At 41.1% G+C, this 12,348-nt stretch overlaps 1 protein-coding gene across 1 annotated transcript in view; it reads left to right on the forward strand.

The window, feature by feature from the left end:
* The window catches only part of TENM1 (teneurin transmembrane protein 1), a 503,051-nt gene that overhangs the window by 138,986 nt on the left and 351,717 nt on the right, over nucleotides 1-12,348 (forward strand). Inside the window, exon 2 of the mRNA XM_019540172.1 lies at nucleotides 1,945-2,221. Within this exon, the coding sequence (XP_019395717.1) occupies nucleotides 2,005-2,221 (217 nt within the window). The 5' untranslated portion in view covers nucleotides 1,945-2,004. The remainder of the gene's footprint in view (nucleotides 1-1,944; nucleotides 2,222-12,348) is intronic.

The raw sequence follows: 12,348 nt of genomic DNA on the forward strand, positions 1-12,348 counted from the left end.
ACGGGAGGTGAACAGAGAAACGTACCTTTTTACACAGTAAAAATTCCTTTTTTTTAAAACAACCCGGAGCTGCTTCAGTAGATGAAGTGCATTGCCCAAGCTTGAGTTTCCTTCCATGATTTCATTTCCCCCAAAAAACTTCCTGTATAGCAACCTCATATTCTCTCCTGTTTCAGAGACTCCCTAAAACCTCCCTCGCCTACTCCCCCATGACAAAGGATGTCTGTGCCCTCTCATTCTCTCATGCCCCATCTGAATCTCATTGTGGGCTTGCCCTATTTTGACCTTCCTCGTCATCCTGAGTATTTTCTATCTGCCACCATTTCCCTTTGTCCTATCTCCCCTACTCGTTGTCTTCCCCCCCCATTCCATTACTCCTACATGCTAGAGACCCGGTCTGCCCCATGTTTTCCTCCTCCGTCTTCCCTTTTTCAGAGGGTTCTTCGTTTTCATTCCTTCAAGGGCTTCTTTGTGCCTTTCGTCGTCTTCTACCCCTCTTGTGCCCCATGCCAATGGTCCTTGTTACTCCTCTTTTCCTACCCCACCCCCAGGATTTTTAATTGTGTTTTGTTTGGTTTTGCTTTCTTCTTTAGGATTTCAGCATTAGAGTGGTGCTGGGGCTGATGAGCAAGGCAGGAATGGTTTTTGATCTATAGACAGCTGCAGCAGTATTTAAAGTTGTTGACTCTGCCAAAGAGATGCAGATGCCTTCCCATTTCTCGTTTTGTGGTTTTTTTTCCTCCCTAATTTCCCCCAAAGCAAATAGGGTTTGGGGTTCTGGAACCTAGACAGTTCTCTGACATTTTGGAGTTGATTGGGCATGACATTAAAAGATATATCAGATTGCAAGCTGAGAAAGGTTGGGTATTAAACCATAAGGCTGAGTATTAGAGTTTGCTTTTCTCTGCCAATAGTGCAAAATCAACCAAAAGATGCCGGCTGAACCTCTTGAGCAAAATTTTTCCCATAACCTCCAGGGTCTAAAATATTACCCGCCTTTAGTTTTCTGTAGTAATGGGCTGCTTCTGTTTGTAGTGTTAAATTTTCAAGATAAACATTTACTAGCCTGCCATGTTCACATACTTGTTTTTGTTGCATCATTTTTTTCTCAAAAAGGTGAATTTCTGTGCCATGACTGTCAGTATTTTGCCATGAATCTTCTCCTAAAATTACTAGCTAATGACAGAGGCACGAGAGCAAGATTATAGGCTTAGGCACTGGGTAGGTAACTACAACTCCTGACTTCATGGCTCTGGAACTAGCCAAGGCATCAGTGAATTAAGACGTTTGACTTGAGAATACTAATATGCTTCTGTTGCTATGAGCTAGCAATAGTTTGAAAAACTTGTTTCCTTTAAAAGGTGTGTTTTATTACTGTTTTAATATTGTACAGTGTTAGGGGTCGTCTTCTTGCTAACCATCTTATTCCAAATACAGTTTGTGGGTTTTTGGGTTCTTTGTTTTTTTTTTCTTTTTAGATTGTTAAAAACTGTAACTGGTTGATTGTATGTGTTGATTTACACAATCAAACACTCCTTTAGCACTCCTTCCCCGACTCTTTTGTGGGTTAAAAAACCCCCAAACAAGCAGATAGCCCCATCTGAGAGCATACAAAGACGCACATCTGTAGGGAAAGAAATCAGTTGTTGTAACCATTAATTTTAAGTCGTATGGACTACTTAAGCTTAATGCTGAAATGGCATTTTAAAATGTGCTTGGAGCATAGGAAAACATTTCTGTTGCATGGTCTTGCAGTATTTCATTTGGTTTCAAGGATTTTTCCCCAAAGCTATTTTGCTGTGGTTCTTGAAAAACTATTGGTCAGATACTTACCTTTAATACGTTGACGTGGTTTAAAGGATTTGCCTTGCAGAGTGTAAAATCTTGCTGTGATGACCTAAATGCTCATGTGTAACATGAAAAATGGGATTTTGTCTTTTCTAGGACCGCTTTCGTAAGGAGCTCCTATTTCTTGTTTTCATGACTGAACCTACATAACCAGACATGGAGCAGATGGACTGCAAACCCTACCAGCCCCTCTCTAAAGTTAAGCACGAAGTGGATCTAACTTACACAAGTTCTTCGGATGAAAGTGAAGATGGGAGAAAACAAAGACAATCCTACGACTCCCGAGAAGCTCTGAACGAGTATGGCCAAGAACTGAGACTGAACTATAACAGCCATAGCAGGAAAAGAAAAGCTGTTGACCAGTCCACTCAAGGTACATGGGTGATTTTTTGTTTTCGCTATTTATGATAATAACATGAGAGAACAGAAGTACAACTGCATGCAAGCAGTCTCTTTGCTTTCAAAGGTATGCAGTGCCCACCATAAAAAAAAAAAAATGCTGTCTTTTGACAGCTGATTCTACAGCCCAGTATCTCAGAGACTGCAGTTATTTTTTCTCAAGTAATTTCCTGCTATTACCTTCCAAAAATATAGAATTACTGTGGTATCTCCCAGACCACAGTATGGCAAATGCGTTGGTAAATCCTGTTTAAGTGGGGGGCTACTTTGATTACTGGTTGGTAATTTACAGCTCTTACATATGCTGGGTGGATTTGTTCCAGGTACCAAATCTGCTTTGAGGCTGCGTGTTATCTGTACATGCGTTTGTAAGGCTTATGTTTGAATTCACATGCAGCAATCCTCTTAACTAAAATTTGTCTAATCCTGCAAATAGCCAAGTCATTTACAAACTAAAGGATAAAGAATGTATTACGAGGACAAAACAAGCAGTTAAGGGTTGGTTGGTTGGTTTTTTTTTTTTCTTGTTTGATGTGGACATAAGTTACAGCAAATATTTGAGAGCTGATGACATTCAAACCTAGGTTGGAAAAGACCAGTGTTTGGAGAAACGTAAATTGAAAGCTGAAACAGGGTGGAAAAGAATGAAGGAGAAGAGCAGAAATGAAATGTTCACAGTATTTCCCTATGACTCCTTGCTGCAAGAGTCTGTTTAGCACTTTGTATAATATCTTTGTCACCTGCATCTCACTCTCAAGGTGCTGCTGCCCCGCGCTGTACAGGGAGATCCCAGGGTGCAAGTGCACATCTTAAGCAAGGCCTCTCCAACTCCTGTCCCCATAATGTAATAAAATGGTATCAGTTCTGCCATGAACAGGGACCCTCCTAACCTACCGAGAAATAAGATTGGCCCCTAAGAACATAATTTGGAAATCTGCATCAGAAGTTTGCCACTAGTGAAGACTCCTATGTGGCTAGAGCAGGGGGTCAGCAACACCCCCCAACCTCAGCTTGTAAGATGTTGGTGTGCCAGGGGCAGGGAAGCCACAAGGGGCCCGATCCTTGTTGCAGCAGTACAACCCTGGCCCCTTCCCTGCCATCTGCCCAGAGGTGCACGTGCATCCAGTGCCAGCAACGAGCCGGGCTGGGACTCTGCAGACTTGCAGTGCGGTGGCTTGTAGCTTCCTGACTGCCTGCTGCGGGCAGCCTGGGCTCCGGGGTGGGCAGCAGGGGTCTGCCCAGATCCCAGGTTGGCTGTGGCAGGCGGCTGGGAGGCTGCATGCTGCTGCACTGAGGTTTGCAGAGCCCTGGTCCAGCTCATTGGTGGCGGTGGGTGCATGCCTTCCTCGGGGCAGAGGAGTTGTGGCAGTGCAGGCAGCCCCTTCCCTGCTGTCCACCCAGAGTCACGCGTGCCAAGAAAAATGCCTGCATGTGCCGTACTCTGGCACGCGTGCCAGGGGTTGCCAACCTCTGGGTTAGAGAGTGTAGTTGTGCGGCAGCTTTAACCAGTTCCACAAAAAGGCTTGCAAATATGGATATAGGAATCTGGCAAAACGTATCAGTCGTGTACAATGTTGTAGACAGATGTCAAACTCTGCTAACAAAGCGCATCGTGCTCTAGAGGATTGAAATATGACTTCATAATGTGCCAATACGATTAAGAGATATGACTTTTGAGTCATTTAGATAGTCAGGCTCCTTTGTTTATCTAAAGGATGATAAACCTACAATATATTTTCCTGGCAAGAAAAATGTATGAAGTGATTCCTGTCAGACCAAAGCCATGTGATTTCTGGCAGACCCGGTCTAGTATCGTCCATGGTGCTTGGCAACCTAGTAAATTAACTCTTGGCAAGACTGGTATCAACAGTATGACAGTCGATAATTGAAAGAGATGTGATCGAACTGGCAGAACCCATCGGCTAGATTGCTCCTGCTAAGAAACACCTAGATGATTCTGGTTAGGAAAAAATAACTAACTCCTTGCAGGATGTGCAGTCTATGTGGATCTTACTCAAGTCCTTTGTGGCACTTGTATGTTGGTAGAACTGTATTATTGTAAAGGAATGCTATTTGTATTGCTGCAAATAAAGAGTAAGAATCAGACTCTACTAAATGTGGTAATACAAAAAAAAAAGCAGGCAATAATTAGCACAATTAGTAATACTGGAAAACAAAAGATTTTCACAGGTTTCACGGAAGATTTTCTTAATTGGGCACATGCAGAAGATCCTTTTATGTAGGTGGGAAAGATTAAGATCATGAGCAGCGCAGGTACAATGAAGAAACTTGTATAAGATCCCCCAGCAAATAACTGTACAAGGCTAAACGTCCAAATGAAAGTGAAAATTCCTAGTCAAGCAAAATTCCACTAAACCTCATTAAGTGTTTCCCAGGTAAACGCTCTACAATATGCCCAGTTTTCGAGACCAGTTCAATTTTACGCTGTCACATTCTCACTATTGTGGTTTTATAACTGCTCAGCTTCTGTTATAGGTATGCAGTTAGAAGTGTTCTAGCTCTAAGAAGCAATAAGGTTTAGAGGGAAAAGTTAGATGTAGAGTGCAGAAATGGATAGTGCAGTTTGTTATGCTTGGAGTTTAGCAAATTTAAACTTCCCAAGAAAGAAGATTTAAACGCACACAACTTTGATTTCATGTGAACAGTCAGAAATAGTTTTACTTATCAGCAGAGACACAAATGTAAGGCATGCTGACAAGTCCTGGCAGGAAATTGTCCTGTCAGGAAAATGTCATGGTGCTTTTTTGTCATCTGTGAAGTGGAATATATGCACAGTGGCCAAATTCTGCTCTCGCTTACACTGGTGTAAATCTACAGTAACTCCATTAAAGCCAGTAGATTTACTCTTCTCTGTTTTTGTTTTGTTTTTTTCCTAGTGCAGATACAAATAGAAGTTAGGCCCTGTGCAGTGCGTGCAGTCTGTTCACAATGTTTTATTTCTCTCTTTGCTTCTAAGGGACATGTAAAGGAAAAGAAGCCAATTCTCGTTAGCTTTTCCCTATAATCTGTAATATAGGTAACATAGGAATATATTCCAGTTCACTTCAATTTGAAGGTTTCAGCCATCTTCAGGAGTCTACTCAGCCTAAAGCAAAATTTCTTGTAGCTCTGGTTTTTGTTCGTTTGAAAACAAAACTTTTATTCTGTTTTAAAAATAGCTCATTTCTTCAATTCTGAGGGTGAAGCTCTCAGCTAATATAGCTAGATGTAGCTTTGTTGAAGGTATGTGGGGGCAGTTAGGGCACCCATACACATGCAGAGAGGCGGCTCCGATGCACTGTAATTACAACGCGTTGGAGCAGGCTCGATTAATCGGGTCTGTTGGAACATGGTAATTGCCGTGCTCCAGCAGACTCACTCCTGCGTCACATGTATCAATGCCCCCACACTGATAATTGGCTGCTGGGGTGTTTTAACTAAAGCTAGTTGAATGAGCTCTCATTAAAGCTTCCCTGCTGCCATTTTTCAGTGCAGGGACAGTGATATATGTGATACTCTGGGTGCTTTAGTTAAAGCTGCTCTCAGAGCAGCTCTAATTAAAGCACCCCCCCACCTCCCAGCATGTCTATAAACACCCTTAATGTAGGCCCTGGCCATGCAAGAGTTCCTCTTTGCTGTAAGGATTCTCTGCTACCTTTTTTGGGACCAATTTCTGGCACTTCAGGCCATGTGGGCTGTGGAGGGTGACTGGGACAGGGGACGAGAACTTGGGCCCACTTACCATTTACAGCTTCGTTTCATTTTGGAGCCTCTGTCCTGCTCCACTAAATTGCATGGAAGGTAATGTAGTAGAATACCCACAGGTCTGCAGTCCAGCTCTTTTAATGCATTATTCCCATCTTGTTGATCCGTCCTAGGAAGGGTAGAGGCTGCAATTCATTTAGTCTCCCCCTTGTGTCCTATTCTCCCACTAATGGCTAACGAGGTTGCTGCCAAAAGAAATCAGTGTGATAAGTAACTCCCTCCCTGGGCTGCAGCCTCTTGGACCACAGTTCTTATGTGGGTAGGGAGTGTCGGCAGGCTTGGAAGAAAAGACTTAGGCAAGCCTACTCTCAAGCCTTTTCTTCACATCCTCACCTTACTTGGCAAGTAATGGTGTAGCGTTCATTCATTTCGGACTAGGTGGGGGATGGAGTCATAGTACTTTTGGTGGAATTATTTGAAGAAAACGAAGACTTTTGCACAACAAAATCAAAATACAAAAAACAAGCTAAATGTATAAATAGACCTTTCTTTTCCCCGAGAGTCTAAAGTTACTTCTTCCTTTCTAGGATCAGAAATATTTTATAGAACCTTGCGGGCTGCTGTCAGCAATTTTATAATGCTGCTCCCAGCTTTATAATGTTTCCCAGCACCTCAGTAGAATCGCTTGTTACTCAGGGATACTGTATGTCCCTCATAAGTAATTCTTTTGATTAAACAAGGGAGCACACAACAGCGGAAAATCAAGGGGAAAAAGTCTACAAGACAAAGGAAAGTACATTTAGTCATTTAACCAACTATCACAGCATCGTTCCCAGCGTATGCTAACAAATCAAGCAAAAGAAATAAAAACACCTGCTCTGCCTCCCAATCGTTACAAAATAAGGTCATCTCAGTGTGCAGCACACGGATGCAAAAGATTGTAGGTTTTGCATTCTTTTTTCAGAAGCACTAATTTTCAACCGTGTGCAACATCAGCGATCTTACTAACCAAAACTGGCGTGAGAGTATCTTGGTTACCATTACTGGTTACAGAGCGTATCAGCAACCCGCCTCCCCTCCCCCCCCCAGCTCCAAAAAACCCCAAACCTCTTCACTGATCTTTCTAGCCATCCTAATAAGCTGTACATCTTGGTTTACTTTGCTGTTTCTCAGAGCATGCCAAAGATCTTATAAAATCTACAGCACAGTATTACTAAGCCTCTTTGATACTTGTAAATGCTATGGGAAGATCTATCAGAAATGGAAGCAGAAATCTGAACTGATGGCAGGAGAGTGACTAAGCACTTGGCACATGGTATGTAGGACATAGAAAGAAAAAAAAAAAACAGCTATGCAATTGGCCCGTAGGTGAATTTATTATGCATTTCCTTACTACCTGCCGTTCTGTCGGTATTCCTGAGACAAAGGAGAGCACGAGCTGTGTTATTATTTTCTGGAACTGGGAAGAAAATCACGCTTGCTTGCTTATCTGCGCTGATTGACTAGGCACTGAAACCAAATAACCTCTCTCCCAGAGTCCCTGCTTCTTGATTGTATATCTGTCGTGGTATTGTACCCCCTCCCTGTTCACCTCCTCACAAAATGTAGAGCTGTCAGGAGTCAGCAATGCCAGACAGTGACATTGCCTGACAAATATAGTTATGCAGCAAGGGTGGGTATTATCAGAGGTCACCCCACGCTTGATTTCATAGTTCTTTCCAGAAATAAATTCAGATGCTCCAGAACTTAAGTGTACAGAAAGTTATGTGAAATAAATCACACCTGGGATTTAATATCCCGGTCCTCATTTTTTTCAGAGGTTCCTGGTTCCAGTTACTCTCAGTGGTTTCAATTTCAGTTGAAGGTGTTCAGCAAATCATCAAGTTTCCATTGATGATATGAATCATTAAGAATGCTTTCTTTGTCACTGGAGGAGAGGATCTTAGCTCAGAGACAGGGATGGAGGGAGTGAGATTACTATTCAGTCCCATATCACATACATGAATACCAGAGAAAAGTCAACACTCAGGTGTTTGAACAGTTGGCATAAATTTGCCAGTTGTCTGCTACAATCAATTCATGCTGTTAGCAACCTTACAACTGAGCAAATTCCAGTCAAATCACATTGGTGTGGACTGTGCTGCAAACCCAGACCTCTCAAGTGAAAGTATTATTTTGTCCATTTTAGCTGGTATCAGATGATTTCTCTGTAAAGGCCCAGTCCATCTTAGGTCTGCAGTAAACTTTATCTTTAAGAAAATGCTATCAGCCATTTGCTACAGTATTTAAGAGTTCCATACCGTATCCATTAGAAGAAGATCAAGTTCCTATACATTCTGTTTGGATAATAAGGACAAAAGAAATCAAAGCTCATTTAAAGTTTGAGATGAAAGAAAAGTAATAACATCTAAAGAGTTTGTGCCAAAATCACTAACACACAATATAGTCATTGATTCAAATAATGTGGATAATGGAATATGTATTTTTTTTTTTTATTTCATGTTGAACTATTTAAATTTTGGAAAGGTTAACCATTCATTATTCAGTTTTAATATACCAGTAGTTTTGGCTGTTGCAGTGGTATCTTGATAGTCCCTGGAAAGCAAACTGTTGGCTGGTCTGTCTAGAGCAGGGGCGGGCAATTATTTTGGGGGGAGGGACGCTTACTGAGTTTTGGCAAGCCTGCATGACGGGCAGCCAGGGGCAGCTAGCTATTATTTTCTACATTTTTTTTTTAAGGGGGTCCCGCGAGCCGGTAGAATGGGCGGGCAGGCCGCATCTTGCCCACCCCTGATCTAGCGAATATTGGAGGTCCAATCCTTACAGATGTCTTTTGTAAAGTACAATGACTGGAAATGGCAGTTCCAGAAAAGCTGGAATCTGTGCTACCCTGGACCTAATCCACATGCTCCAAAGACCATATAAAGAAGACCCCTTCTACGATACTCTGTGGTAAGAAGGTTCAAGGTAACTAAGCCAGTTGGGATTGAGGCGGTTCCATTGGTGCCGATCCATGTTTGTTTTTAATTTATTTTGATGATAGCTTTAATATATCTGTCCAGTTCTTCTCTGCCACCTAGATATGAAACGGTAAGAACTGCAAAGTTGGGCTTGTCTAAAACAGTTAAAAGTGGGAAGAAAATAAGGCCAGTGTCTTTAAACAGTCTTCTCGTATCGGATGGCTAAATCAAGCTACCTAACAGCCTTGTAGTGCTGATGACTTGCTGATGAACAGTTCTCAGCAGTGTAGACAATGACAACTTTGTGTTCAGTGCCTGAAATGCCTTTGTTTCTGACTTCTTAATGGGATGATAATATGCTTTGGGTTGGGTCTGTATTAAAATAAGCATGTGTCGAGTTCCTATTCATTCTAAATCGCGTTGTCAGATCTTAACCACACAGTTTTTACAGTGTAGCTGAAGATAGCCAAGAAATGGATTTCAGATCTCTTTGTAGAATTTTTAGGAATGCAAATTCAGATAATTGTAAAGATCCATCATTTTACTGGTATGTTAATTTCTTAATGCATTCAATTCCTCAGCAGCCGGCTTGTCCTAATTCTAAAGAAGGGAAGCTTTCTTCTCTTTCCACTGCTTTAATTGTAAAAAAAATAAACTTTTGGCAGTTGACAAAGGGACTTGCATGGCTTGCTTCAGTAATGTTCAAGACATAGGTAAATAAGAAAAGTAAACAATTCAGAATGAGCGGAAACATAATTAACTGCCAGAACATATAAAAGATGCAGTCTCCATTTGCAAATGTCTTGGTAGACTATAAAATGTGTGTCATTCTCCTGGGAATAAAAGAGTTTATATGCTGATCAAAGTGGAACTTGAAATGCACTTAAAACATTTAGACTGTATTAGATGCTGAAAATGTAACACTTTCCCCTCCCTTCAAAGACTTACATGAAGCGAATTAAACTGTATTTAGGCCCCTTCAGTGCACTCCCTATTAGCATTTAGAGGAGCAATCCTAGGCTTGAAAAGGTCCCAAGTGTGTTCTCATTGACGTGAATCCTGAATGGGATATTTGTCTTGTTTTTTCTTCTTTAAAGAAAACCATATCCAATGGTTATGGTCTTCCCATGTCATGTTGTAGGGTATGTTTTGTCTTGGTATGAACTCCTTCTTCTCGTTAGCTTGGCAAATGTAAAATTATCATAAGAATGTGGGGTTTTTTTTCCCCACCTGAAAGCATGGGATACTGTATTACATAGTTTAGTTCTGCTGGAATCATAGTTTAATTGCAATATTTTACCCACCGTTGTTTTTATCACGGTTGTCAAATTCTCTAACTAGTTGTGTAAATACAGATCTCTTTTACTGGACCAACTCAAATAGTTAGAAAATTCTTCTTTGCAAGCTTTCAGGTATAAATACTGTTAAGTAAATAAGTCACGGATATTTATACCCAAAAGCTTGCAAAGAATAATTTTTCCAACTATTTGAGTTGGTCTAATAAAAGATCTCTGATTTACCCAAAGAAGCCTTGTCAGCCTATGTCCTTAGACCAACACGGCTACAACCTGTACCCCTGCATAAAGACAGCTGTGTTTAGTAAGGAAACGGTTTTTTTCTGCAGTAGTCACAAGTAGTATCATATTCCACACAAAAAAAACCCAACCCCTTCTAAAATACTTTCAGTAGAATTTTTCTTTAAAAACTATTGAAGCAGTTTTTGTCTGTCCTGGTTTGTAAAGCTGGGGTCATTTAGTTGGCATGAGCTAAAGGGAAAAAATATTAGAAATCACTACAAGCTGTCTAAAATTGCTTTTTCCATGGATGATTGTCACCTTGGTTTTAAGTCCTAGTCTCTCAGATACTTTCGAGGGTTAAAACCAGAGCTGTGGCTCCTCTTCTGGAATCTGGAAAACTTCCCTCTCCAGTAGCATAGCTCTCTTTACTAGGCTTTGTGATGTGCAGTCATTTCAAACACATGTTAATGTAGCTTGGGGGCAGACTAGTGGAGATTTAGGAAACAGCAGAGCGAACTTTCCTTCATTCTTATTTCCATGTCCTGTTCCTCTCAATCTTTTTCAGGGTCTGTTCTTCTCAATCTTTCCTTCCTTCTTGTTCATTCTTGCTTTCCTTCTGTGTGCCCTAAACTATCCTTCCCCATCAGTCAAACTCTCCGCCATGCACTGTCTGTTGCTCCACATTTGCTCACATGTAATCTGTACAGATATCTTGATATTCTGTATGATAATATGATTCTTAATAGCTTCCTCAGGGCTCAAGTTTCAAGTTCAGAGAATTAAAAAACTTTTATCCAGGACTTGTATGAACAGGTTGGATAGTAGAAATTTATCAGAAACTCAGATACTGCTGGAGCTTTTGGAAAAAAAAAAATTGCCTAGGTTTTTCTATGGATCCATCCTGCTCTTGAAAAAAAGTATACAGCTTCTTTTCTCTCTGGGAGTTGTGCTTGGGCATGTGAACTTAGTTTTAGGTTGAATTATGAACAGTGAGTGCTAGATATTCACAGCAAAATGTTTGCAATCAATACTTGAATAACATCTGAGGAGAAAATTCAAATAATGTGAACAATGAGTAATTTCAGTGAAATTACAGTCTAGTCACTGGTATTCCCTAAGTAGAAGAGACTGCCTCCAGCTGATAAAATATGCACTCTGAATGATTTGTTCAGCTCTATTATCTAGTAAGTGGACCTGCTTCCCAAGGACCTCCTTGATTTGCATTAAACGTATCCTCCAAGTTGGGTCTCTCCCTGTCACTTTTTCATTGTGGTACTGTCCAGTCTTAAGGGTTGGCTTTCTTCCCACAGACGGTGCGCAAGCAGAAAATTGATGATAGTTCTGGTCAACTGGTTTGGACTTGCGTGTGTATTCAGGGTGACTCCGAGGGCCTAGTACAGGTGGTGATATATTGGGCATGGAACTGCTAATGAAAGCTTTTACCGTTGTACGGCTGTGTTTACCGCTGATCTCTCTTCCGCAATTGGTGGCCATCCTAGGCTCACTCAACAGCTTCTATTTTTGTGTTTAATTTTTTGTTTTGGAATGTCACTTCATTAGGATTTTATGTCCTTTTCCAAAATTAGATTACCTTTCTGCTCAGGTCTGTTCTGTGTGTGTGCCCATCCTTGCTTTGGAATGAACAGCAGCATCCTCTAAGATAGTCCCTTTTTCATTCTTCAAACAAAAGTAAGGAGGCCTGCTTACACAAATGTGTGCTTTTTCCTAGATTTGTGTAGTTTAGTCATTTTTCTCTGAAACAAATATAGAAACAAGCATTTCTCTGGTCCACAAGATTGTTATAGCTGGTACTCAAGCTCATGCCTGGCATAATGTAAGGGCATGTTGACATTACCTGAAGCATTTTCACTTCCATAGCACTGCCACTCTGGGTATTCACTCTGATTTTTTTTTTTTTT

The sequence above is a fragment of the Crocodylus porosus genome, unplaced genomic scaffold, assembly GCF_001723895.1.
Source record: "Crocodylus porosus isolate Cpor-Errol unplaced genomic scaffold, CroPor_comp1, whole genome shotgun sequence".
NCBI lineage: Eukaryota > Metazoa > Chordata > Crocodylia > Crocodylidae > Crocodylus > Crocodylus porosus.